This window comes from Channa argus, chromosome 2 (genome assembly GCF_033026475.1).
Source record: "Channa argus isolate prfri chromosome 2, Channa argus male v1.0, whole genome shotgun sequence".
Classification (NCBI taxonomy): domain Eukaryota; kingdom Metazoa; phylum Chordata; class Actinopteri; order Anabantiformes; family Channidae; genus Channa; species Channa argus.
In genome coordinates this window covers 24,695,059-24,721,743 of record NC_090198.1, presented here as the reverse complement: position 1 = coordinate 24,721,743, position 26,685 = coordinate 24,695,059, and the positions used below count along the sequence as shown (strand labels likewise).

Genomic DNA, 26,685 nt, shown 5'->3' with positions numbered 1-26,685 from the left:
GCAGGGCAACAGTGGCAGGAAGGTGGGGCTAAAGGTTCAGTCTAATAAAACCTGAGTTGAGTCTAAAAGCTTTAAAAGGTATCCTACTTTATCATAGGTGAATGAGTGAACTTGTTCAGCACATTAAGTACGTTAATTTAATATGCTATGCAGAAGTGGTTGGAGTACATCAATTCAATTAAAAACACAACTAGTTGCCTAAAAACTACTCATCTCAAGTTCTTGATTTGATTGGAAAAGCAAAAGTACCACTTCAAATCTTTACTTAAAAGTACTAAGTATATGTGCTCTGCTGAAAAACACCTTTTCAACAGTATTGGATCTTAAGCTGCAAAAAGTAATTTTAACTTGACCTATAACTCAAATGTATGGAGTAAAAGCTCCAAAGTGCTCAAGTACAAGAACCGTAATTAAGTACAATATTTGAGTAAATGTACTAAGTTATTTACCGCTTTTACATTTATATTACTTCACATAAAACAAGAAGCTACAAAGGTATTGAACAAAATATACTTTATTGAGATTTACAGAATAAGATAATCATCACTACAGTATTAAGAACAATCTTTAATAGATAAAGATTAAATAAAAATAATCATAGTGAGCATTAAAATCCAAATAATTATAATCTCCTAAAACATATGCAGAGGTTTAAATCGCTTACAACAGTAATGTTTCTGAAAAACGTAGAGGAAGCAGAGCTGGTGAAAAACTTTTATTCTTCGGTGCATTTGCTGTTATTTTTAAAAAACCTGTTTACATATGACAAATGTATTTATTCGCTTTGCTATATTGTTTTTATTATTACTCGGTTGAACTTAAAGGTTTGTTGGGCATCATACAGTTTTCTTAGGCAGTCCATCCGATCCGAGCAGATGCTGAGTGGGATCTTCCACAACACAAGGACCTGGTCCAGCCTTGAAAACAAATCAAGAAAAGTCCATGTCACTGTCTGATACCAAAGGACAGACTTATTCTGTGGAAATGTCTGTGTTTAGAACATAAAAGCGCATACAGGCTTTTTCTAATAACATATAAAAAGTCAAAGACAGAGGAACTGACAATATGTGTTATAATAACATAACTGAACAACTTTCAACGCACTGTTAAGTAAAAGCAGGTTAAACAGAAATGAAGACATAAATAGGTTTGCTTAGGTCTTTACACTGCACTGTGCTTTGCACATCCCTTCAGTCGTCTTTATGAAAATGAAATTAATATGAATGAAGGGGCACTTATTAATCAAGAATAAATTGTTGCTATTGTTTGATTTGCTAAAATATTGATATCTCCAGTCCACAACAGATAACTTTACCGTGGTACTAATAATGTAGCTTATTCCCTTTGGCATTTGCTCTAGACCAATATTCTGTTTCAGCTCCTCAGAAAGATCAGCATGGTTAACTTGAAGACCCTTAATAAACCTGCAGAGAAGGAAGAAATGATTACTAGCATATATAAAACCTAAATAAACCTCAACATGTTACAGAATCTTGTAACTGAATTAGTTAATGGACTCAGGAAAGAAATCTGCAGTTAAATTAAGTATTTGTAACTGTCAACTCACTGTCCTCCATTGATCTCAGGAGGGAAAAAATGTTGAACCACTTGGACAAACTCAGTAACGTGCTGCTGCAGAGTGAAGATCACAGCATTGGGACCTGCATCAAAGGTATAGGCCACCTAGAAAGACACAGTGACATGATGAGGGAGTTTTTCCTGTTCCCTAGTTTAAAAGTAATTCCCCAAAAAGTCACATGGTGCAAAGCTTCATTACACCATAATGTGGTGTAAATCTTCATTACACCATGTGAGAAATTTGTGTGTCAAATTATTAACACACAATAAAAGGAATCACTCAGTGCCAGAGATACAACTTGATGACTACAGCCATACAAACTGCAATCAATTATTAGAAGACATGGTCACCACAGAAGAACTGAAGCATGTTCAAGGATGCTAGTAGTTTGTATTTTCTAATACATTGCACAATGAAACAATTTTGTGACCTTCAAAGCAGTTTCCATTTATTTTGCACAGCACTTAATCTTTAAGAATATTACGTTTATACTCTTTTTATTTGGTTGTGTTATAATTTCAAAGAAGCGCAGAAAACAGTACTATTCACCAATTTACAAACTGGTAAACAGCCAGTGGACCCGGTCCTCAGGAACACGTGTGAAGTTGCTCACCCTTGTCTCCCCATAGTGCCTGTTGTAGCAATGCACCAAGTTGATGACCTGATGAGATACACTGTTGAGGTAGAAGATAGGAGGGTATGTGTCAAGGCAAGTAGCATGGAACTGATTACTGTCCTTCATGGCTAGTTCAGCAAACGCAGGGAAGTCCTTTCTTCGCACTGCTTCAGTCATCTCCACCATCCGGCCAGGAACAACAGACTCTGCTCGGTACTTCACACAAAATATCACAGACATAGAACTTCTTTTGAGTTTAAGTGCAGTTTAAACCCAAATTCCTGTGGTCTCACCTCCATATTAGTATTAACAATAATTAATCGTGCATGTTGCAGGGTGAACAAAGTACCTTTAAGAGACAGCTTGTTTGTACACTGGTTTGCATACCAGAGGTGCTGCCTATTGGTTTTCTCTCAGCACTGGCCTGTGACAAAGCATATTAGATTACACTTATAGTACTTTTTTTTATGTTTTCAAATAAAGTGTGCATTCTGCATGTATGTCAAGACATTTGCTGTGTGTTTCATAAGAGATTGTTGTTTGTAGAAGTGTTATTCTTATGCACGCTCAGCCAGACCTACCACTAGTACAAGAATTCTGAGCTCAGGCCAATGAGTCTCCGGCTCCACCTGTTGGGCTAAGCTGTCCTTGCCATCATCTTGCTGTCCCATGATCCACTGGACAAACCCTCCATACATACTTCTGCATGCGCTACCTGAGCCTTGCCGAGCAATCCCAGACAATTCCCCTTCTACGCCAAATACTCGAGCCAGAGAGTAAACTGCAACAAAGGGAGAACAGAGGATTTAAGGGCAGAAAAGACAACAATAAACAATGATGAGATGTATCACATAAGATTGACATTATATCTTCTTTTTCCTTTCAGCTGTTCCCTTTCAGGAGTCGCCACAGCGAATCATGTGCCTCCATCTAACCCTGTCCTCTGGATCCTCTTCTCTCACACCAACGAACTTCATGTCCTCTCTCACTACATCCATAAATCTCGTCTTTGGTCTTCCTCTAGACCTCCTGCCTGGCATCTCCAACCTCAGCATCCTTCTACCGATATATTCACAGTCTCTCCACTGAACATGTCCAAACCACCTCAATGGTAAATGGTCTGCACTTATATAGCGCTTTTCTACCTATCGGCACTCAAAGCGCTTTACACTGCTTCTTATTCACCCATTCACACTCACAATCACACACACACTCATACACCAAATGGGGGAGCTGCTATGAAGCTGGCCAACACTCACCAGGAGCAAGTAAGTTAGTGTTCAGTGTCTTGCTCAAGGACACTTAGTCATGTGACTGGAGGAGCCGAGGACTGAACCAACAACTGTGAGATTGGTGGACAACCGCTCTACCTTCCTGCGCCACAGTCGCCCCTCAATCTGGCCTCTCTGACTCTATCTCCGAAACATCTAACATGAGCTGTCCCTCTGATGTCCTCATTCCTGATCCTCTACTGTAGGACCATAGTCCTGCACCTTCTTCACCTCTGCTCCCTGTAACCTCACCGTTCCACCTGGGTCCCTGTCATTCAAACACATGTATTCTGTCTTGCTGTGGCTAAACTTCATTCCTCTGTTTTCCAGAGCAGACCTCCATCTCTCTAGGTTTTCCTCTACCTGCTCCCTCCTCTCATTACAGATCACAATGTCATCTGTAAACATCCATAGACCACGGAGATTCCTGTCTAACCTCATCTGTCAGCCTGTCCATCACCAGAGCAAACAAGAAGGGGCTCAGAGTCGATCCTTGATGCAGACCCACCTCTACCTTGAACTCCTCTGTCACACCCGCAGCACACTTCACCACCTTTCTGACACAACCCTCCCCAATTTCTACCGGGCTTGAGACCGGTACTGCATGGCTGGGTGTCTTCACCAGAGGGCAGAGGAACCTCCAGGAATCTCAGCTGGTTTTGATAAACACAGACACAAACACACCTAGACAAGCGAATCCAGCAGCTGAGGAGGCGAGTCCAGCAGCAGTAGGGAAGTTGTTAACTGAGCAGATGTGGACTTTGTGAGACAAACATGTTGGATCCACAGCAGTACCTCGATCATTACGCCTTTTCCGTGCCAATCGTCGAACTAAATGCAGAGTAGAATACAGAAAAATGACATAGTAGTGTAGACTCTCTCCAATAACCAGTTTTTGTTCTCTCATTTTTAAGAGGCAAAATAAAACAACCAGGACTCACTTTCTCTCAGACAGGACTGCAGTCTTGGATGGGTTATGTCCTCTTCTTTTCCATTGAGCCAAATTTTATCCTCTTGAAATGATCTGCTGGTTGCTACTGTTGTGGTTGTTTTCAGCTAAACAGAAGAAGTAAGAAAAGTTAGATCTACACTGCTCACCCTCATCTTAGCTTTATAAGACAAATATAATGTGTGTCTCAAAACATGCCCTATATCTGGATGTAATGGAATAATGTATTAATCATCCAAGAATACTTTTAAAAGGTAAGTTCAGTTTTTTGTGTCATCACACAGGTCTCAACACAATATTCCAAAACCAGCTCTGCTGCAGGGTTTGTCAGGTTTAACCAGACTGTGAATTAGTTGCATTAAACAGCACAACTGGATGTTGAGCATATGAGAATTTCAAGACTGGCCATCCAGACTAAAATCACAAGGTAATTAACAAGACCATGTTATGAGAAGCATGACTTAATTAGACTCTTTCCACACTTCAGTTTATCGAATTTGTATACTTTGTTGGGTCTAAATACCTGGTCTTGATGCAATGTGACGCTTAAAGATGAGTTAATAGGCAGAATTAATTCTTCATTTCTCTTCCCCCCTGAAATTTAAACATGTTTAACATTACACACAGTGCATAACTGAGGCATTATATGACACAGTAGAATAATAAGAGTATGTTAAACAATGAATCCACCACAGCGATCATTTCACTTTGACATACTTCTACACACAAGAAACACGTTGTCAATTAGAATCTACAGGATTCCGGAGTGTCCTGTGTTCTAAAGCCACAATCTGACTACACAGAGCAAAACAGGAGTCGAGGTGATACTTACAGTATTTGATGACAGCTATATTCACGGGAGCAGTGCATGTAACTATGTTTGGTTTGTCCATATTGTCTTCAGGCATAGTTGTATATATATAAACGGAGGGTGATTTTTACAAATGTGTACCCTATGTGATACAAAACTGTACAATACACCTCTCGTGTTTAGCTAACTCCTTACTGCAGCGTTTCCGCGACGTCTCTGCTCATTGGCTTGCGTCAAACACGTGGTAACACCGAATCCAATCATAGTTCCGCCTTTTTACTAAACTAGTCCGAATAGCCAATGAGAGATCATCTGACCACGGTCGTGTGAAAATGGGGCAATCACAGAAGCCATCCCACACAGCGTTTAGGTGAATAATGGGGTTAACCGAAGTCTTCACGTCTTACAACAGCTAAGGAAATTTATATAAGTCATAAAAAAGCATACAGTATCTATTAACCAAGACTAAAATCTAAGATAAAAAGTAAGTTAAGCATAAGGCTTACATTGGATGTAATACACAGTTGGGGAAACTACTATACTTAAGTACAAGGAGGATACAAGGAGGATTCGAGGATATTATATTCATATTAATATTGTACACTACTTAATATTGTACACTACACAAAATACATAGTATAACGTTACAAGTATAACATAATTTAATATACATTCATATAAAAAGAAAAATCTGAATGCCCCACCTTGACAAATTACAATTGCAGGTAGTAATAATCCAAGTAACAATGATAGAGGAAATTCTGTCTGCATAATGATTAATACCTCTAAAGAGACAGAACTGGCATTTGGCTCAGAAATCTTACAGAACAGTGGCTGAGTTAACTACATTATAATTATTATAAAAACAACAACATTGTACAATTAAAACTCAAATGCAATTCATAATGTTGAAAAGGTACTGTACTTATAACTGGACAATAAGTATATTCTTGAAGTTTTTATTACTTTAAAAGGGTAAAATCAGTGGTTTTCTACAGTGAACTGTGTCTCCTAATGTAATACGAATACCATTTCATTTTTTTTGGTTGCACCTAAGGGCTCCATGGTTAAAAACCTAAACACATGAGTGTGACACTGTTACACTAGACTACAGGTTAATTGCTTACAAAATATGTGACTGTATTTCCTTTTTTGAAAAAACAAACAAACTAAAGGCAAATAATTGTAACACAGGAACAAAACTGTGTAAAACAAAATGAAAGTTTATAATATTTAAGTTGCCACTTAGACTGCTGCTAACATATTCACAGCCATACATCTGTTACAAACTGTGGCATTTAATGGTACTGTACTTAAAACAATAAAATTGAAAAAATGTTTTTAATTTATGAATTTATTTTATTTTCAAAAGTACTTGAATACATTTGGCAACCCGTAAATTTAGTTTCTCAAATAAAGTTCAAAACTGCAGCGAATGTAGTCAGTCAGCCACACAGATGGTAAACTTTTTCTGTGATGGTGAGGATACTGTGTGATATGTGATTTTTTTGTTCAACTCCAAGAACTATAAATTGTATTAAAAAAAAGAAAAAATTTTTGAAAGTGTTCAACAATTCATATAACTCATGACTTTCTACATGGCTCACTAATAGAAAAACAAGGTTTTAAGGCTTTTAAAAAAATGTTATATAACCATTAAGATCTATGTCAGAAAAGAAATAGTGCAACATCCCATGGGATGATGGCCCTAAATAGAGAGAAAAAAAAGGATTTTATTCACAGAACATTCCAGATAAAAATGCATCAGCAGCAGTATGTTTTTGCATTTTGTCTAGCTTTTATGTGACTGAAGTCAACCACTGTGTAATGAAATGGAAAAAAAAGAAGGAAAACAAAAAACAGTAGCTACTGTGTCAAACAGTGCCATGAGCTGTAAGGGTTACAACACAAGCAGTGGGATTTGTAGTAACGTCACTGAAAATCAGTCATAAAGAATATTTGACTGTGTGTATTTAACCAAATCACCACTGCTTATGCCACCATGTCAACTTCATGTCATTGTTTTGTCTTCTTGGTATGAAATTTCCAGAGACACACAGAACCTAGTGTAGCATCCCAGGATTCAGCTAACAGGTCAAAGATGCTGTCAGTCCCAGTAGCACATATCCTTTCCAATTTTCTTGTCAGCTTTCAGGGCTCCTGTTTAAAGTTAGTAATCGTCCTCATCATCTGAGTCCATCACCCTCCGTCTGTTGAACTGGCAGGTACAGTGCATAAAGCATATAAGTTGCAAAACTGATAATTACAACGAGTCAAGCATATGTGACTTTGTTTTACTGGAACTTACTTTGACAGTTGTCTTTTTCTCCGTTTGTTGACTGACTTTTTCTAGTATCTCAATCAAGCCTGATTCTGAAATCTGAAAAGACAAGTGCTCATTGCACTGTTGACATGTTGAACATCAACATTAAAGCATGATGATATTTTTTTTACCTTTCCTCCTAACTTCCCAAAACGAGCCATTTGAATAAGATAGTTTTCAACTGCATTGGCCTTCTCTGGCTTCACCAAAGCAAGGTTGCTCACTGAAAATAAATACATAAATAAATAAATAAGAGAACATGAATAATTTCTGAAGAATATTGTAATAGACTTCAAGAGAAATTTGAGAGTACACTTACATCTGGCACGGGCAGACTGGTCGAGAACTTGAGCCAATATAGAGTTCCTCATGTCTGTTTCTCTGTGATTAATAGGAACAATACCACATCAGCTTTACCTACTACTGAGTGTTACACTGTCAGGACTCCAAGTCTCAAAGCTACACTTTAAGCTTCACAGTTTACACTTCTCATAACTGTTCAAATATGATGTGTCTTACTACATGTCTCAATAATTTCTACATAACTCAATAATGTATAATATTAAAAGGCTAAAAACTGTAAACCAGTGTATTTAAGTAAATACAAATCACTACACTTGTAGGCATTTAAAAGGGACACATTGTACCTTTGTTTGGCCTCCTCTCCTTGCTGATTTTCTGAAGTATTCTGAAAGCACATGCAATATCACAGAGTTTAGAGACAAGTGAACCTTGTCACACCTCATCCCAAATCTACAGATTTTCAGTAGAGCTTCATGATATTAACTATCTAGATTACTTCAATAGCTTAATTTGGAAAGATCTGGTCATGAAGTTGAGAATCATTAGGCAGATGTTCCTAGTTGAAACCGCAAAGACCTATGAGCTGCACAGTCCTTGAATGCCTCACTAAGGAAGCATAATGAGGGAGAGCTGGTGTGCATTTGTATTTGGAATTACATGACACTTTCTTCTTTGTCTGCTTCCTGAAAACTGTTCACTCTAAATGTGACTCTTCACATTTAGTACCTACCATTATATCATTTAAGTCAGACAGATTGTCCATCTCTATGTTAACAATTTGTAAAAACAAAAGTGATAATAATCATCTCTTCCTTTTGTCTATAATTCTGATATTACATTTTACAAATACAGTACAGTCAAACATTTGGACACAACTTTTTGTTTAATATGCCATCAATGTTTCTATTGTTTTTAAAATATGAATTAACACTGAATACATCAACACATAGACTATGCTTTAAGTAGTAAACTATAAAAAGTTAAGTAATTGTTTCTCATATTACATTTCTGAAAATAGCCATTGTTTTAATAATGTCAGCTTCGTACAAATTTGTAAATAACTAGCTTCAATTATTATTGACGTGGAATAGTTTCTACTTAACAGATGTGCCGTGTCGAAAGTTAATGAATGGAATTTCTTGCTTTCTTGGTGATTTTATGATTGTGATGTGCCAAGGTTGGCACTGTAAAGCACGAAGGAGAAGGTATGATGGCATGGCAATGCTTGGTTGGTGACAGTATTGTAGATTTGGTTGGGATTAAAGGCAGAGCTACCACAACATTCTGTACCAAACCATCAGGTTTGTGTTTAGTGGGCCATCATTACTTTTCAATAAGAAAATTATCTAAAAAACAAACAAACAAAAAAAAACACACTTCCAGATTTGACTTGAGATTGAAGGTTCAAACAAAGTTAAGTTTTTTTTATCTAAAATTATTATGTGTGTTCATTGACCAATCAGGAGAGTGATGGAATGCTACACCAAATGGCCAATTCTCCAACAATAGTGGTTACTTCTAAGAATCTAAAATGTATACTTTACTTTCTGTATAATTCCAGGTTACATTTTATAATTTTGGTTTCATTAGTATTAACACAAAAGATACCATAATTAAAATTTATTGAATGAGGTCCAAACTTTTGACAACACTGTTTATTTTTAATCATACTTGTGCCATTCTTTTTCAATTTTAAATGACAGCCCAGAGCACTAGATTATGGGGGATGATACTGGTTAAGTTCTAATTTCAGGTTTTTGAACATAAGCATGCATGTTGTGATAAGGAACATTTAATAATTGGTCACTATTATGACGTACAAATGCATGTAACAGTATAGTTTACATTTTAAAAACAAAACTGTCAGCATTGTGTAATGATGATGATTACGCTGTTTTTAATGATCTTGGATATATCACTCGGCTTAGTGTAAATATAATAACGATCATAATAATGCCTCACTATTCATCGACGGTGCAGAAACACCTCCCTGCCTTCTAAAATATAAGAAAATGCTCAGGCCCAACTTAGCCAGTTTATTGTCCATTTAGTAAAAACACTCTAGATTAGGTGACGTTTTGACAACTTTAGTTAACATTTGCTGCAATAGCGCTGTCGGGGGGTGGGTGTGCGCTGTCAAGTCATTTCTTAGCTAGCAGCAACATCATGCTGTATGTGATTACTGTGATTTCTGATAGCTGCTTTTTTTTACATTGTACATGCCTCTTATTATTGAGCCACATGTATTCGGTGTGATATTTAGCATATAAGCGGAGTTGCTGTGACTTGTTTAGCGTTACTAGCTAGCAGCAATGAAGTCAGCATCTCCTTATAAGGTGGGCGCTAACACGCTTTCCAGCTCACGTTTCGTCCTTACCCCGTGCTTTGCTTGTAGTTCCGCCATTCTTTGTTGCTTAATTGCCTCTAATTCTTCGTCTGCCATGGTCTACAACAGGAATTTAACCTCAAAGATCGGAAAAGAACGAGAGAGCGCAATAAAATGCACACTGAACTACCATTAAGGCAGGGCCCTACGTAGCTCAGGGGAGTAAAATCAATACCGATAAAGCTGATCCAGTACCCAGGCCAAGGCAATCGAGCACAGAGTCATAATCGCATAAGACATCACCTATTTCATTTACTTGTATATTTATATATTTGCAAGACTAATCTGGCTAGACAGTGCTTATATGTAATAAACGGTCTTTATGTATTTTTTGTGTTTATAATTATAAACTGCGGATAGCATCAAGAGCGACACGAAAGGTTTTGTGGTTTCTTTTTGGGGACAGAGTACGCATGTGTGATAAAATGTATTTAAGTGTGTTTATTTTATTCAGGTTTATGTGGTATAAAGTACAAAAAGAATGCTCATTTTTTGCATACTGTTAACAATTAAATTCACATGAATGTGTACAAAAGAAAACCAATTTGATATAAACTTATTATCATACAGTATGGATGTAAATTCTAATAGCTTTATAAAATATAGGTTACATATTATGGCAGCCTAATACAGTTACTACAACAAGGTGATGCTCCACTGTTGCAACAATGAATGGCAGGTTTGCCTCTGCTTGTAAAGTGTTACTGCTGATAGACAGAGTAGCCTCATGCATTCATCACACTTGATTTCTAGCTCCCCCTGTACGTACTGTAGGAGAAACGACTCAGGAGCAGAGGCACATGATACTTTTGGTCAGGATCATTTATAGAGAACACAATCTGCAAAGTAACAAAAAACATTATTACAAACAAATTATTAATTACACATAAGAAAGGGTCAGGATTGATACAATGATGCTTACAATACAATGGGTTAAATTAGGATACAACTTCCTTGTTCTAATAATGGAAATTATTGTAACACAACAAGCCAGTGAGCAAGCAATATTTCTGGGAAACAGATGAGGATGTTATACTATCATCATGCAATGTTTTAAGACTTTCCTCACCTCAACATAGGGGTAAAAACAGGTTTCTCCCATACTTGCCCAATACTGAGCAGTATCGAAACGCATTTTGTACACACCAGATGTAAACAGTTGTTTTGTGATGAGTCCTGGGCAACGTCCATCATCATTAGTGGTCCTATTGGGACAAGACAAGACTAGACTGAAGATCAGTGAACTAAGTTATTCATAGTATTTTGCAGTAGTAGTAGTATTAGTATTTGAGAGTCTCCAGGTTATTACCCAGTGGTTATCAAACTCCAGGCATTAGTGGATTGGTCTTGTCGATAGAGGCTGAGGACCATATTTGATCCAGGGACACCGTTTGCAGTGTTCAGCACATGGGTGGTCAGAGGACTGGGTGAGCTTGCCATTGCTATGGTCTTTAAAAAGGAAGTGACACTTTTAAACATTTGATTTGAAATATTTATTTTCATGGTTAATTGAGCTTGAGATTGCTTCAGATTCATGCAGATTTATTCAAAGTCTCATTTACATTTAGATTTAATCATTTAGCAGACACTTTTATCGACACTTTTAAGCGACTTGTACCTCAAGTGTAAGTCGCTTTGGGTAAAAGCGTCTCCTAAATGACTAAATGTAAATGTAAATGTAAATGAGACTTTGAATAAATCCGCATGAATCTGAAGCAATCTCAATTACCCAATGAAATAAATATTTCCCCTTATTCATACAGGTCTAATCAAGTTAAACTGATTTTTAATTTTCATATTTTATTCCAACTTCTCAAGGTACATGGTAACATGGTACTGCAACAGCCAGTTATAAAATATGCAAACAGATCTATCAAAGTTTTGGCATATGGAGTATTTAGATTCGAATGAAGTTGTGATGTACTTGTAAATGTATAAAAAGATCACACAGGACATGTTAACATCTCTTACATTAACAGTTAACTAAGAATTTTATGTAACTATAAAATGTTGGTAAACCCTGGAAATATGATTCTATTAATTTAATCAAGTAAGTTGTTATTTTAGAGTCGGAACTTCTAACTGTGCCTGCTGTTTCCTGCTTCGTCTCTTATGTAGCTCATGTAGTTTCCATAGGGTTGAATACAGCACAGCATACGGGTATGTTATATTCCTTTACACTGAAGGAAAAATCTTCCATTTTGATATAGATTTTTTATAGGGTGTTCTCTTACCTTATTATCCAGAGCGATGTGACCCTTCAGTTGCTGCAGCCTGTGTGCACTCATGTGAACTGATAAATAAAATCCAAACTGGGTCAGCAGTTTTAACTGAGAAATGGAATTTTATGGTTTATTTAACAGGATCAGATTTTCTGCACACTGGCCTACTGAGTATGACATTCAGTACAAATGTGCTTATCCTTTTGTCAACAGAAGACCAGTTGTGCAAGAACTCTTTTTGTCACACTTTGAGCTTTCAGCACTTTGAACTTAGTGGATGATTGAAGTGGACAGCTCTAAGGCTGAGGACCATGAAGATGACGGTTGATATAAATAAAAACAACTGTCCTTTTTCTTTTTGACATTTAACTGCAGCCAACCAATAACTTCCTGCTGGAAAGACAGCACTGCGCTTTAAGTAGTCTAATGTGCATCACGGATTTTATTATACGGTTAAACTTTGACCCTTTCAGAAAATGATCAGGCTGGTGTCATGCTTGCTGTCAGTAAGTACATTTGTCTCAACAACTAACATGGATTATTCAAAACTTTTGCTACATGTTGTGATGGTGTAGAAAGAAAGCCAACCTTGTACCTTGCTGTGTGCACATTCTCAAAATAGGAAAGTACCAGTTGATATATTTCTCAAATATTGTATGTCTTCAGTCAGCACGGTGGCGAAGTGGTTAGTGCTGCCTAGAATCTCACAGGTTTGTATCCCCAGGCATCTGTGGCTTTTCTGTGTGGAGTTCTCCCTGTGCTTGTGTGGGTTTCCTCTGGGTACCACACAAGGTACCACTCCGGTTTCCTCCCACAGTCCAAAGAAAATGCATGTTAGGTTGTCTGTCTCTAAATTGCCTGCAGGTTTGAATGTAAGTGTGAATGGTTGTCTACTGTTATATGTTTCTTTGTGTTGGCCACAAGATAGACTAGCAACCAATCAGGGTGAACCCCACCTCTCACCTCTCAGATGAAAATACAATTTGCTTTAGGGTAGTGACAAACAGGATTTTGATGGGACATACCATTTTTGTAACAGCTTTCAGAGGGAAATTTATTTCTTGACCTGATTCTAATATGGATAGCTGCATATTGCTTGAACTGACCATGAAAAACATTTTAACTTGCAACATAGACAACGTGCAGGACTAGTTTGTAGGTTTTACAAATTCACAAAACTGCCTTGATTTTCAAATATTTGCTTCTCTTTAACTCAGGTCTAGTCTTTCAGAATAAAAACACACCACCATAAACTGCATTTGGAGTCAATATGAAAATACTTTTACTACAGTGACAATGAGTATTTCCACTTGACTTAAATTGCAAACAAATACATGTAACACTGTGGAATTATAACAACATTGTTGTTTTCTTAAAAAAAAACATATGTGAAGTCCTAAAGCAAGAATAAAATCTGACAGCTAAACAATTACATTAAAGTTTACAATAGTCCACAGTATTACACACTGACCTGGGCCTTTGCACCATCCTAAAGTGCCAAATACATAGTGGAAGAGACAGAGATATAACATTTCTCTAATACATTTAAAGGAGCCATAGTACCTTCTGTGAGGTGTGACATAACACAGTCATTTATATAACATTTCCTTCAGAGTCCTTCACATTCAGTAAAATAACAATGTTTCTCTTCATAATTATTAGTGTGATTACCCAGTCTCTTGAGAGTAACTGTAATTTACTTTGAGTGGTTAAATTGTGATTTCTAAGAAAGAGATAATGTGAGATGAGGATCAACAAAAAGCCCTAGTGAGTGCTTTAAACTTCACAAAGGGTATTTTCGTTTTACAAAACATGCACGCAATATTCCAGTTATACACATCTAAATGGACAAAATAAAAACTATAATAACGTGTTTGAAGGATTTATGACAGCCTAGGCTTCAGTAATATTTCTGGGTCCACACCGATTGTGTAAACGTTCTCTATTAAACAATGATCATTTGAAAGGAGAAAGGTAATGTTTTAAACTTTCTTTCATGTTTTCTCACTTTGCTGTTTCTTCTCTCTTTGGAGAAACTGTTGAAACAGCAGAAACAATCTTGCAGATCTAACAACACCTCATGACTACACATAAATGATCACTGCAGGTTTTTCTGTCTGATTTTGGCATAAGTGGCCTGCTTTTAGACGAAGACTTTCATGTAAATATAATAAAGTAGTACACTGTAAATAATGTCTTATTTAAATAATTCACTCATTTGGATGTGTGTATGTTAGATTAAACTCACCACCCTGCTGTTCTTCATTATTACTCTCCAGACAGGTCTCCTGCCTCCTACTCATCTCTTTAAGCCTAATCTAACAAATTCTTGTCATCAGATGTTAGTGTAGTGTATATTCCAGCTGTGTCAGTGTGTTTACATAAAAGTACAGTCATGGACACTGTGCTGCTGTGAAACAATTAAATGCATTGTGTTCTGATATGTACACCCTGTTTTTAAGGGGAATGGAGCCTTTGATATGCGTGTTGGCTTGGTTGTTCTCTTCCTCAGTGTTTGGCACTTAATCCACGTCTTGTGTGTCTTCTCATTTTCATTCCTCATATTTCCTCCTCAGGGTCAGAGCTGTGATTGCTCATCTGTGAAAGACAGACAGGCATACAGACAGACAGTGAGCCAGGACAGTGAGAAAAAAAAAACAAAGAGACATTTCATCAAACTGCAAGCTCAGAATGACTAAGTAAAATTTCATTAAGGAAACATGAATTGATTTCAAACTAGAATCTCAGTAGTTATTTCATGTCCAAACACCTCACAGGACAGAAAGGTGCAGTTGTTTTGTCACTGTAGTATTATACACTGAAAAATAGTTATTTTTTTCAATGTAATATTTTTTGTAATTCATTTACAGTCTGGTCTCTAGAAATTTTGTACTTTCTATGAGAAAACATTTTCCTTAGTATTGTTTTAATTTTAAGTAAAAAAAAAATTACTGAAATGCTACAAAGCTTTTGATTTGTGACATGAATCTCAATAATATCAGAAATTTGCATTTTAGGGACAATAAAACAAAGAAGGCTGATGCTTCACTTCAGAATCTCATGGTGCATTTACCGTATGGTGGTCATCATCAGCTTCCCTCAGGTCAGGACTCTCCCTATGGATTCGGCGGCAGGAGCTGGGTGGAGAGAGGGAGTGCTCTGGGCTGCTCGCTGACAGAGCGTATGGTGAGCCAACTGGACTGTCCTCTCTCAGGGGAGACCCTGCAGCCAAGAAGTGAAGTGAAGAAGAAAGTGCATGAGGATTTGAATAAGTTAGTGTGCAGCTTGAGTTCGGTTTTATTTGGACATGTTTGTGTGGAGAAGACTTTTTTGTCTTTTGTCAAAGACTGACTTTGTGTTAGATGACGGACAGAAAACAAGAGTGGGAGTGACAGGATGAAGGACAGATGAGGAGATAGTGAGGGGGAAGCGAGTGACAGCTGGGCCTGATAGTGAGGGACAGGAGAATCAAGTTGAGCTGGAGATAAATTAATACGAAGATGAGAGCTATCAATCGCCCAAGGTCATTCAAAGTAGGTAGGGGAACACACATATGCACACACACGTTTCTGCTGGTGTTCATTCGTTAAAATGAATTACAGTAGCCATAGGACACAATCCTTTTTACTAAATCATTGGATTTATAGATTTCGGGTTCATGATTATCACTTGGAGGTTTAAGGTCAGCAGAGAGTGAGGCTTTAACTCTCAGAGAGAGGTGGACTTGCCATGCGAGTGGTGGAAATTATGTTTCAGTTTACAGTCTATTTAATCAAGATTGCAGCGAAACCAATTTCCTTAGGAGGAAAAAGCTTTGTCGTGTTCATTCCCCATGATCTTGGAAAGTGCAGTAGCTGTATTATGTTTAAAAGTCCACATGAGGGCAGCAACAGCTTTTCTGCCTGTGAGTAGTGATCTGCTTGCTTTACTGATATTTGTGCAACATCAGTCACTTATTTCAACCACATTCTTTGTTCAGCATGTTCCATAATTTGCTCACAACCATAAATTCTGACACTTCTACTGATTTTTCCTTTGATTCAACATTTTCAAAAATCCTGACTGGAGGAAAATAATGGATTTGTCAGGTAAAACAGGAGTGGCGTCGTTGGTGCAGTGCATTCCCATCTTTCAGGTTCCCTGTGGCACAGACCCTGAATCATTTTGATTGGGTTTTCTGACTGGAGGAGCTAATCAAGCAGAAATCTGAAAGTGGCATATTGCTGGAGTCCACCCTGTAATGTTTTTGATGTGAGAATAGATTATCTATCATTCGATCTCACACCTATCTGCCTCCACTGTCTTCCTGAATGAGCGTCTCACCTTTGTGGTCATTCCTCTGCGTGTCCATCCTGTCAAGACTGTCAAGCAGCCCATCGATCTGTGTCTTTATCAGAGTCAGCTCCTTTTTAATCACCTGCAACTCCTCCATGCCCACTGCAGGGACAGAGAAACAAAGAATGTTTGGAACATTTAGAGAAATAACTTTAGACAGAATGTAGGGAGGTTACTTAGGAGGTTAGCATTCACTTAGCTGGGCTGAGAGAATTAGCTTGCATGGACTTGTTTGAAGCAAATAACTAATCCTCTAAATCTCATTAATTACTCACGGTCTTTTGTTTTTTTATGTTTTACAAAAACTGGAGTCAGTGTGAGACTATATCCTAATAGGCTTTAAGCTACTGCACCTTTTAACAGATTCATATTTGAATCAAGAAAAAGAAAGTGGTATTGATCTTATTTACCTTATGTCTCACACAGAAGCTTGACATGTTGAACCAGCTCTTTAAAAGATGCTGCTATCATAATGGAAAGTGCTTGCAAAGTTAACGGTGGTGCTGGTTTTAAACTGAAACAGTGTATGATTTTTTTTTTTTTTTTTGATTTGATTAACTATTTGGGCAGCATGTGTGCAGTTTGTGTTTTTGATTTGCCACCCAATCAGAGATATACTGTGGTTTGAATACAGATGACTTTGTTTCCACTGCATCATTTGTTTGATCAAAGCAGCATCAGAGAAAAGGCGGTAACAGCTTAAAGACTATTTGAACTTAAATGTCTACTAGTGATTGTGTGCGGTGATGTGCGTAAACTTCACAAAGAACGTTTTGTCTGTAAACACTTTGTACTGAAGGATTGAGAGAAGAGAGTTTTAATGATCAAAGTTTTCTGTATATTCAGTAGTGCATGTTTTGTATACTTTCCATTTAGCACTGACTATTTAATTTGAGTTTTGGGAAAACAGAGCAAATCTGCAGCATCGAATAGTAGGTTGGACAGGACAGGACAACAGTTTCTAGCAACTTAGGTGCAGCAACATCTCACTTTAAGATTATTAATATTACTCACACTTTCCTGTGGTTGAATTAGTGGAGTGAGCTCTGGAGCTTTTAGAGTGGGTTCTGTCTCGAGTGCGTCTGTGCCCGGAAGAGTAGGAGGAGGAACGGGATCGCTTGGCCAAACTCGGTCCCAGGGATAATGGAGACAGGGAAGCCGGCACCCGCTGGTAGTCATACACCCTGGGAATTCATAAATGCAAGTTTAAAACAATTCAGCTCTGAGTTTTGTTTTTTTTTACTGAATATGTGGAAAGATGCTGTGTGATTTTATGCGATCCAAACTATTGGTATAAATAATGATGAGAAACCTCTTCACAAGGAGTTGGGAACAATGTAATTAGCCACACATTGAGCATGTAGATGGACAGCAAAGGAGATAATTATTTTGCAGGGAGTTTCACCTTAATTCACATTGTAACAGAGCACAGTGCAATGTTAAACTAAAGCTGGATATCAAATTAATACCTTTTTGGCACCAACAAATGTGTCAGATGAGATACAGAATAGCTCCTGATTACAACCAAAATTGTAACTATTTCAGATTTAGATAGATTTAATTTAGAATATGTCCTGATATGAATATAAAAAAGATTTTAAATGTGCAAAAGTTTATACTGTAAGTAAGTTGAAATGTTTCTGTGCCTAAACTCAAACGACAGATTGGAAACGGCAAGTCCATAAAGTTTTGAATCTCAATAAAGGAGTGATGTAAACTGAAAAAGTAATGCAAGAGAAAATATGGCAGTGAACAAAAGCAGCTGTTCAAGTGTGTAGTAGATAAAAATGGATTTTTCTATTCTATATTCCTTTGTCTTTTACTTTCTATCGCTGTTTCTCTCTCATGCGCTGGCGTCGCCTTATCCCTGTGGACAGTTCCATGTCTCTATCTGTCACTGAATGTAATTGGTTCTGTCAAGGCCAATCAATAGCTCCCCGCCAGGCTAGTAGTGCCGGTGACAGGGGGTGTATCACAGTCAAACTCTATAGTGGTTACAGAGCTGCTGTGTGTTTGTGCATGTTTTCAGAGAAATAGATGTGCTGTTGTGACTGAAATTGAGAACAGTTTGACCTCAACTCTCACTGAATCAATGACCAGGTGAACTACAGGACTAAAACCAACCAAACATCACTGGGCAAAGAGAATTGTGGCTAATGTCCTAATGTTAATGTTGTCCTTACTGTTGACAAAACTGATACGAACAATAAAACAAGTGAATGACATAACCAGAGGCTGATCAACTAAACAAGAGCACCACTGGGAGAATAAGGGAAAACTAAATGGAAGCTAAGATGGAACTAAGGAACTAAGCGTAATCAGACTACTCACCTAAAATGGCTAATCGTGAACAGGTGTATACATTAAAAGTGGTGTACATGAGTTGGGGAAATAAAAAGAGCTGGGGTAATAAACAGAAATCTGAATGTAATGAAAATGAACAAAACAAAAAGGACAAGCATTAAGCAGAGAGATAAAAAACTAGGGAAGCTAAACATGGGTGTACAGTGAGGAAACCTATGAAACAAACCCAGCAGCAACAAAACAAAATGTGCATGCGCCCGAACAGACCGGTTCAGGAACAAGTGTAAACAGGGAATCAAATAATGTGTACAGAGTGTCTCAGAAAAGGTAAAAAATTATCAAATTAAGTGAAGGCACAAACAGAGCATATAAACAATTAACCAAAATGTGCGTGCCAGCAAAGCAGATCAGGAACAGGGAAATCAAAACAAATGTGAGCAGGCAACAGAGCAAAAAACAAGACTCCGGAAGAACCGAAAGGCTGGGTGTTTCATCAGGGAAAAACTGCAAGGAACTCACAGTGAACTGGGAGTTCAAGTCAGTCAATAGCCTTTAGTTGGAGGGAAGGAACCAGGGGGAGGAAGAAATGTGGAGGTTTAAACAGCTTAGGTGAGAAGATGAGGAAGGAGAGTGGGAGGGGTAAGACGGATGGCACAGGGGATGGAGCCAGGATATGTGCTGAAACCCCCTTCGGGGCTGGGCAGGCATGGTTAGATAATTAGCAAACAGGGTAACAAGGTGGGTTTATTGAGGTCACAAAGAGTGTGTCATGTTTAGAGGAATGCTTAAGATCATTGTAAGCACTTTGTTGTTATAAGGCCCAAAGGAATGTAGTAGATAGTGGGTCCTGGGGTCACAAGATCTACAAAAAGGTGCAATAAAAAGGTTTTATTGCTTCACAACTGGCACGAACAGATAACCTAAAAAGGGAAAAGAATAGTGACTGTAAAGTGCATGAACCAGGTTTCTTCACTCATGTCTTGGTCTCACGGAGAATGAACTCTTCAGGAGGTTGAGCTGGAGGTCGATGACTAATATGGAACCCCTCTGGAGGAGAGGCTGGAGGCTGATGAATACTGCAGAATCTCTTTTAAGATGCGGCAGGTGTGGTGTCTGTTGACCTCAAAGTAGGCCAGATGCTGTCCAGCTCAGGAACAGGCAAAGTGTCGACCTGTGGAGGCCTCCCACGTCAACCTGCCAAGCTCAGGTTCAGACTGTGAGAGTGTTGGCCAGCTCAGGGGCAGAAACAGGCAGTTGGTTGGCTGGCGTGGGGGCAGGACGAGCGGATCAGCTGACTCAAGAGTAAGAAGGATGCACATCCCGGAACAGGCAGGTCACTGGTTGACTCAGGACCAGGATCAGGAAGGAGATAAGCCTACCCAGGTCCAGGAACAGGACCAGAATCAGGCGGGATGTCATTCGACCCGGGAATAGATTCAGAAGCAGATCCCAGAACAGTCAGTCGGGTTCCTGGTCCTGGTCGACTCAGGACCAATATTGGACGGTTGTGATCCGGGGGAGCTGGTTCTGCTAGCCGTTTCCTAGGTCCAGCGGTATTGATTAGCTGAGGCTCAGCAATGGGGTCGGGTGAGCCAGGTTGAGTAGGCCAGGGAACCGGTGAAAACAGTCAGGATTAATTAGGTGAGTAAAGTGGCTGAAAAGACTATAAAGAGGAAGTGGGGCTGAGGGACTACAAAATAAAACCTGGGAAATATCAAGCAGGGTGAGAGAGAAAATGAGAGAGAGAGTTAGAGACAGGGAGAGAGCGAATGGGAGGAGAGAAAGAGTGCAGGTGTGAGAGTTGACAGAGGATAGGGTGTGTGAGTAGTTAGGCAGGCAAAGCCAAAAGGTGAAGGCGAGAAGAGTCTGTTGTCAGGTCCATGAAATAAAAAAAACAACCAAAACAGTTACAAATGTAAACATAGAGAAATTATAATTGTCTGTGGTAACAGCAATCTGACTGGATCTAGTCACAATCTGGACATCTCTGGATGGAGGACAGTTTGAGCGCAAAGCTAACTGGTTTCTGCAAAGCCAGGAGAGGGAGAGGCCCCTCTGCTGTGCTGTGTATATCACAAGCCAACAACATGGAGGCAAGCTGTCAGCTGCAAGGATTTTGAGTCAGACAGTGATGTAGATTTAGCGATTGAGCTGTTAGACAGTCGGTCAAATGGAGCCTGGCTTCCTTGAAAAGTTTTTTCTATCTTGTGGCACCTCTCTGTGCTCTCTCAGTAGCACCGTCGCTGTACACACACAGGCATCGCGATGTCACGGATAAATTGTATTAGGCCACCATAAGTGTGTGAGATTAGAAGCTTTGAGCATTGCCCGTGTGGTGACACACAGAGACCGGAGACTTACGTGAGTTTAAAGTCCTTAGGAGCAGTTTAAAGGGGCAGATAGACAATGTGTTGTTACACCGGCTTTGAAGTATCATCTCAGAGAATGGGAGCTCAGACAATAAGAGACGGTAGACGATTAAGGATTACAGAAAAGTGTGTGAGTGTGTGCGAGAGAGTGTTTTTCTCTGTGGATTAGACCCCACACAGAAAGCAGCTTTGTCAGCTCCAGCTGTTATCTGTGTGTTGAAAGACACTTTTCTTTCATATTCATACAAGAGCACAAAAACAGTAATGTCTCTCTTTCCCACATACCGATTTGCTGACTTGCACCCAGAGGCAAACACATGTGTGTATACACATAAATTTGCACACATACCCTTCTGTTCCCCTCCACACACTCAGCTGTCAGTAGTGTTAGCCATCAGCATGGGGAATAATCATGCACTGTGTTGAAAACAAATTGAAAATCAGCGATGAGTGTTCACCCCTGAGCAAAGACAAAAAAATTCAGAGCAAGGAAAAATAAAAGAAAATAGATGACAGTTAATCATCAGAACAACAGGGCATCTATATATGCAAGAAAGGCAAATGGAATGAGGTGTATTTTGTGTATGTGTGTTTGTGTGTGTGTGCGTGCGCAAATGTGCATGCATTTGTGCACGGTGTGACTGCCTTCTGTAACTCAGATGTGCTGAGTAGAGTGTTTATGAGTGAGGCTTGGGGATGTAGGAAGGTCCCTGAGCAATTTCAGAGGACCAATAACACAGAGCCACTCCACGTAGAGCTTGGTCCAACTAACTGCCTCATCTACATAACCACTGCACCGAACTGTACACTACGTAAGAGTCTATTACAGTATGCTGTGACACGGCAAACACACACCGCTAAACTGTGAGTTTGTGGCAAGTCCCAAATAGTGAGCTCTATTTCACTGTTTTAAGGGCATTAAAGTGCCGCTAATCTAAGAGATAATGGGATTATTTGAGTTTACAATGCAGCCACAGAATTCAAAGTTTTTATTTTCTTATTTTAGCCCGAAATCGTCTTTTTTAACATGCAAGATACGCTGTTTCTAAGCGCAACTGTATTAGCAGTATGTCAAAATACATTTACATTTGACTGTATGTTGACACCTTTCTGGGACTTCAGATGTGTGAGTGTGGTGAGTGTGCTCCTGGCTGTTGAGTAGTAACAGGGAACACTGTAAGAAAAGGCTGGATGACTGACAGCTGTGTGGCAGACCAGACAGCGAGGGGAAGCGGAGGCTACTGAAGACAGCAGGGATGAAGAATCTACTTTAGCCTCTCTCTTTAGCCTCCTGTGACACACAGACAAGCAATAAGGTGTGTGAGCTGCCATGCGTAGCTTTCTGACAGTACCTGTCATAGTAGTCCTCTTGATAGCTGTCATAGTCCAGGTCGAAATCAGATCTGCAGGAGAGGTGGAGAAACAGACCACGATAGAGGAGGTCGTTAGTAAAGTATTCAAAGGGCACATACTGCACATCTCCTTTTCTATCGCATATGTCTCTTAACAAACAATGCTTGGTAAAGTGTCACTGTGTAAATGATGTGTGTATTTGAAAGCTGCAACAGAGTTATATGGTTAAATCACTGTGCAAAGAATACAGTGTTCATGATCTGCAGCCAGCTGGAAAAAGCCATTGGATTTGTTCTACTGCAGGATCCAAGGTGGAAAATCCACAGAAATTGTCTCATGCTCCAACTGTACCACCCACTGAACACCTCAATGTATGAGCTTGGCAAGGCAAGCTGTGAGGTGTGTGTGTGTGTGTGTGTGTGTGTCTGTGAAGGATTCAGAGGCAGGTGAGTGATGTGACAGGTGTGAACTGTACCTGCGGAACAAACCAGAGGAAGTGAAGGAGAGAACAGTGACACTAAGCCACAGCGAGCTTGCATTCTGGTGTGTCAGACCCCAGCGTTCCCCCCTAATCCTCACACAGAGTCACTAATAATCCCCCATGTTCATCACCCTCTCTCTTGCTGACTCACTGTGGCTTTCTGTCTCTATGATCCTTTCATCTATCTGTCATGCTTTGTGTTTATTTAAAATGACCTCACCCTCTTCCTTTCTCTCTGAAATCAATCAATTCAATTCAAATCAAGAACTTTACTTGCAAGATGGGTCTTTATTTGCATTGTAACTTGCATTTAAGACCTGCATTGAATAAACACATTTAATACGTCATTAAGTGTCACCTTCCAAAGCCAAGATCTACAAATTCAGGTGATAACTCTTTGTTATCATCATTGATCAGGAACCTCATTGTGTTTTTGACAGTGTCATTTAACATATTTTAATCTGCCAAAATATATCATCTTGCAGTACAGCATCCAGTTTATCTGAGTACAGTATTTATACCACATTTTAAAAGTTGTGTTGAGACAATGGAAAGATTGTTATTTGGCTTGATAGAGAAAATGTCTACACGTTAGATTTTACATGTTTACAAAATGTGTTTGTGAACACAAACACAAATTTAAACAAAGTTTTTTCCTTTCTTCCAGAAACGCTCTGCTCTGCGATGTGCACACACATCATTTATCCAGTGATTTCATTCCCTGATTTTTCATTCCCTTTAAAAATGTGATCATGTTTGCCATTTAGTTGCATACAGTACAACCCTAATTTTCAGAGAAATGTATTGCACTTTAATATAAATCTTGAAATATCTACCAGCACATGTCGGAATTGAGCTATTACTAATTTGGTGTATTGTTTGTGTCTGCTTGATGTAAGTAAATCCAGTGTTGACTTTACTTTTAGCTATTCTTTCGTGTCCACCTTTTATTGATGAAAATATCCTATATACCATTTAGTGTAGAGCAGAAAACTGGTGCCTGCTGGAATCTAAAACTGATGCTGATGGGAGTGGAGAGAGACATTAAACACTCTGCAGAGGAGAGTTCAGTGAGTTTCTCCATCGGTTTGTTACTAATCAGTCATGTGACTCATTTTTAATATAAAATGTTGTGTAACTTTTGTAGCTGTAGGAAACAATAAAAAATATGATGAATTAAAAGGCGGTAGAGTCGAAAAAACTGTGACTTGTTATCATATTTACATATAGAGAACATAGCATTTTAATGACAAAATATTGATAATATATGTGATTATTTAGGAAACGTCACATTTGCTTATCTGTCACTAGAAGACATGGTGCAGTCAGCCCATCTTGAAAGAGATATTTGTTTTTCTTTATGAGAATAAATATCTTCTCCACACTGATAATTTTACACATCTACAAATGTGCAGAGAAGAACATCACAGTGTTCAATGCAATGTGTGCGTCTCTGGGTCTGAAGTGTAGACTTTTTTTGGAGTGGACTGTTATCACATACTCCCCAGCGTTACGCTCACGGACTCTTCTCTGAACCAGCTGCTTTTCAGAGCTCAGGAGACAGGAAACACAAAATAATTTATAACAAGTGCCAAAAACACAAAACATAATTTCAATCCGATTTGAAGACAGAATACTCTTATCCCACTTAGTCTGGGTGTTGTTTTAGCTCATGTTGTCAAACTATTAGAAGCAGTTTTATACTTATGCAACTGAGGACACAACAGTGAGAAGCATATTGACAATAAATTCTACTTTTACATCCTGTGCCAGTTAAGAACATGCTGAGAGGCAGAAGGAAAGAGGAAAAGAGAAGTAAGTCCACAGTGCTTTAGCTGAGCCGAGCTTTCTGTTCTCCAAGTGAATTCAGCCAGAAGAGAGACAGGAAATAACAGCTATTCTCGAAAATCCTCACTGAGGGGGAACTAAGCTGCTGTTCACTCTTTGTTTCTTTCACACCGATGTTCGCTTCTTTACCTTCCTCACTGTGGAGTTTGCAGATCTCTGTGGCTGACAGAATAATCATTGCTTTAGTAAAGTCCCTTTGTAATCCTTAGCTTTTATTCATCTTTATCTCCGCTTCTTTGTAGTTATTATATCTGTTTGGCTGCATATTTTATATTTTTTAGCATTTTCAGTCTACTTTACCCTTTTCACATTTCTGTTTTTACTGTAGTTTTTGGCCTTTTACCTTTAAATGTTGAACACTTTGGTATTTTCATTTAATAAATGAATGTATTTTTGCAATTTGGGTCAGGATATTTTTTTTATTTATTAAGTGAATGCTAAATGATTAAAAATGTCACCATGGTACAGTAATGATACGACAAACACAGAGTATTTTTGTGATTCAATGAAGATGAATCTGTGACAGGTAAGCACAGCCTATTTAGACTGTATTTACACTCACAAAACATTGCCAAGTACCTGGGTCACTTAGCTGTGGCTGTGAGAATGTAAGTGTGTGTGTGTGAGAGAGAGAGAGAGAGAGAGAGAGAGAGAGAGAGAGAGAGAGAGAGAGAGAGAGAGAGAGAGAGATGGACAGCCGGGTCACCAAAGGCTAATTATTTTCTTTTCATAATTTCTCAACTGCCAAAGCAATCCATTAGACGTGGCTGGCTATAAATCATCTCAGCCTCAGAGTTCCTAAGTGTGTGTGTCTGTGTGTGTGTGAATTAGGCATAGCAGGCAGAGGCAAGTTGGTTTTTGTGAACAAAGCATAGCAGTGATTTCCTTTAACATTCACAATCAACACCTACTGCAGGCATAAAATCATCTGTTTCTTAAAATCTATCGAAAAATCTTGAAGTTGTGTGTGTGTGTGTGTGTGTGTGTGTGTGTGTGTGTGTGTGTGTGCAAGTGACATGAATAATTAGAGACATAGTTAAATTGGCTTACGGTTTTAAGAGGTTTAGTTTACTGACACTGACAAAGAACCAAAATGACAGTCCACGTGCGATTCTTGTGGCGATGTCTCGGATGACAAATGAGTAGCAGCTGAAAATAACACTATGTAACCCAGTGATGAACCACACCTTCATCAATCTTTAGGATCTTTGAGTGTTTTGAAGTTAAATGTTTTTATTTGAAAAATCGCAAGTCACACTTATGTAGCTAATTTTAAGACTACAGTCTGCAACTTAAGCCAGCGCAATGGATGGATAGAAAGCTACTTTACTGATGTCAAGGGAAATTTATGATTTAAATGACTTAGCAATTTTATATATTTTTGCAGTTAAGTGTGACATGTGAGTTTGCAGCATAAGGTGAGAGTATTCTAATAATCACCTACAAAAACCGTTAAGAGTAGAAGTCACTGATCTCAACCAGAACTGATTTTGTTTTTGTGCAAAAAAGTAAAGCTTTTATTTGAATTAAAGTCT

General features: G+C 38.6%; 4 protein-coding genes across 5 annotated transcripts in view; all 4 read right to left on the bottom strand.

Moving 5' to 3' along the window:
• Window positions 1–498: 498 nt before the first annotated feature.
• Window positions 499–5,453, bottom strand: mvda (mevalonate (diphospho) decarboxylase a). The gene is made up of 10 exons (XM_067486887.1): window positions 5,248–5,453; window positions 4,939–5,009; window positions 4,408–4,522; window positions 4,151–4,297; window positions 2,777–2,976; window positions 2,545–2,619; window positions 2,193–2,411; window positions 1,568–1,683; window positions 1,316–1,424; window positions 499–917 (listed from the first exon to the last, which is right to left on the bottom strand). Exons 1-10 carry the CDS (start codon window positions 5,321–5,323, stop codon window positions 837–839), a joined length of 1,209 nt encoding a protein of 402 aa, XP_067342988.1. The 5' UTR covers window positions 5,324–5,453; the 3' UTR covers window positions 499–836.
• Window positions 5,454–5,791: 338 nt separating this feature from the next.
• pdcd5 (programmed cell death 5) lies at window positions 5,792–10,408 on the bottom strand. Its single transcript, XM_067486899.1, has 6 exons — window positions 10,230–10,408; window positions 8,197–8,237; window positions 7,869–7,930; window positions 7,681–7,772; window positions 7,535–7,606; window positions 5,792–7,444 (listed from the first exon to the last, which is right to left on the bottom strand). The coding sequence occupies exons 1-6, from the start codon at window positions 10,293–10,295 to the stop codon at window positions 7,397–7,399; spliced, it is 381 nt and encodes a 126-aa protein (XP_067343000.1). The 5' UTR covers window positions 10,296–10,408; the 3' UTR covers window positions 5,792–7,396.
• Window positions 10,409–10,664: 256 nt separating this feature from the next.
• LOC137104952 (5-hydroxyisourate hydrolase-like) lies at window positions 10,665–14,136 on the bottom strand. The gene is made up of 5 exons (XM_067486862.1): window positions 13,056–14,136; window positions 12,473–12,531; window positions 11,548–11,687; window positions 11,308–11,443; window positions 10,665–11,077 (listed from the first exon to the last, which is right to left on the bottom strand). The coding sequence occupies exons 1-5, from the start codon at window positions 13,069–13,071 to the stop codon at window positions 10,988–10,990; spliced, it is 441 nt and encodes a 146-aa protein (XP_067342963.1). The 5' UTR covers window positions 13,072–14,136; the 3' UTR covers window positions 10,665–10,987.
• Window positions 14,137–14,285: 149 nt separating this feature from the next.
• LOC137104941 (heterogeneous nuclear ribonucleoprotein C-like) overlaps window positions 14,286–26,685 on the bottom strand; it is a 31,728-nt gene continuing 19,328 nt past the window's right edge. For both annotated transcript variants that reach the window (XM_067486840.1, XM_067486848.1), the window contains exons 3-7: window positions 22,821–22,871; window positions 17,810–17,979; window positions 16,784–16,897; window positions 15,534–15,682; window positions 14,286–15,058 (exon numbers count right to left, since the gene is read on the bottom strand). In XM_067486840.1, coding sequence (XP_067342941.1) covers window positions 15,020–15,058; window positions 15,534–15,682; window positions 16,784–16,897; window positions 17,810–17,979; window positions 22,821–22,871 — 523 coding nt within the window. In that variant the 3' untranslated portion in view covers window positions 14,286–15,019. The remainder of the gene's footprint in view (window positions 15,059–15,533; window positions 15,683–16,783; window positions 16,898–17,809; window positions 17,980–22,820; window positions 22,872–26,685) is intronic.

Excerpts from the sequence above, each read along its gene's own strand:
- mvda (XM_067486887.1), bottom strand. The coding sequence starts at position 5,323 with ATGCCTGAAGACAATATGGACAAACCAAACATAGTTACATGCACTGCT. Across the intron at positions 5,010-5,247 it reads TATAGCTGTCATCAAATACT|GGGGGAAGAGAAATGAAGAA; the intron begins GTAAGTATCACC and ends TTTAAATTTCAG. Across the intron at positions 2,977-4,150 it reads TGCTGGATTCGCTTGTCTAG|TTTACTCTCTGGCTCGAGTA; the intron begins GTGTGTTTGTGT and ends CCTTTGTTGCAG.
- pdcd5 (XM_067486899.1), bottom strand. The coding sequence starts at position 10,295 with ATGGCAGACGAAGAATTAGAGGCAATTAAGCAACAAAGAATGGCGGAA. Across the intron at positions 8,238-10,229 it reads AACTACAAGCAAAGCACGGG|AATACTTCAGAAAATCAGCA; the intron begins GTAAGGACGAAA and ends ATGTGCTTTCAG. Across the intron at positions 7,773-7,868 it reads CCAGTCTGCCCGTGCCAGAT|TGAGCAACCTTGCTTTGGTG; the intron begins GTAAGTGTACTC and ends ATTTATTTTCAG.
- LOC137104952 (XM_067486862.1), bottom strand. Across the intron at positions 11,688-12,472 it reads ACATCGCTCTGGATAATAAG|ACCATAGCAATGGCAAGCTC; the intron begins GTAAGAGAACAC and ends TCCTTTTTAAAG. Across the intron at positions 11,444-11,547 it reads TGGAGTTTGATAACCACTGG|GACCACTAATGATGATGGAC; the intron begins GTAATAACCTGG and ends TTGTCCCAATAG.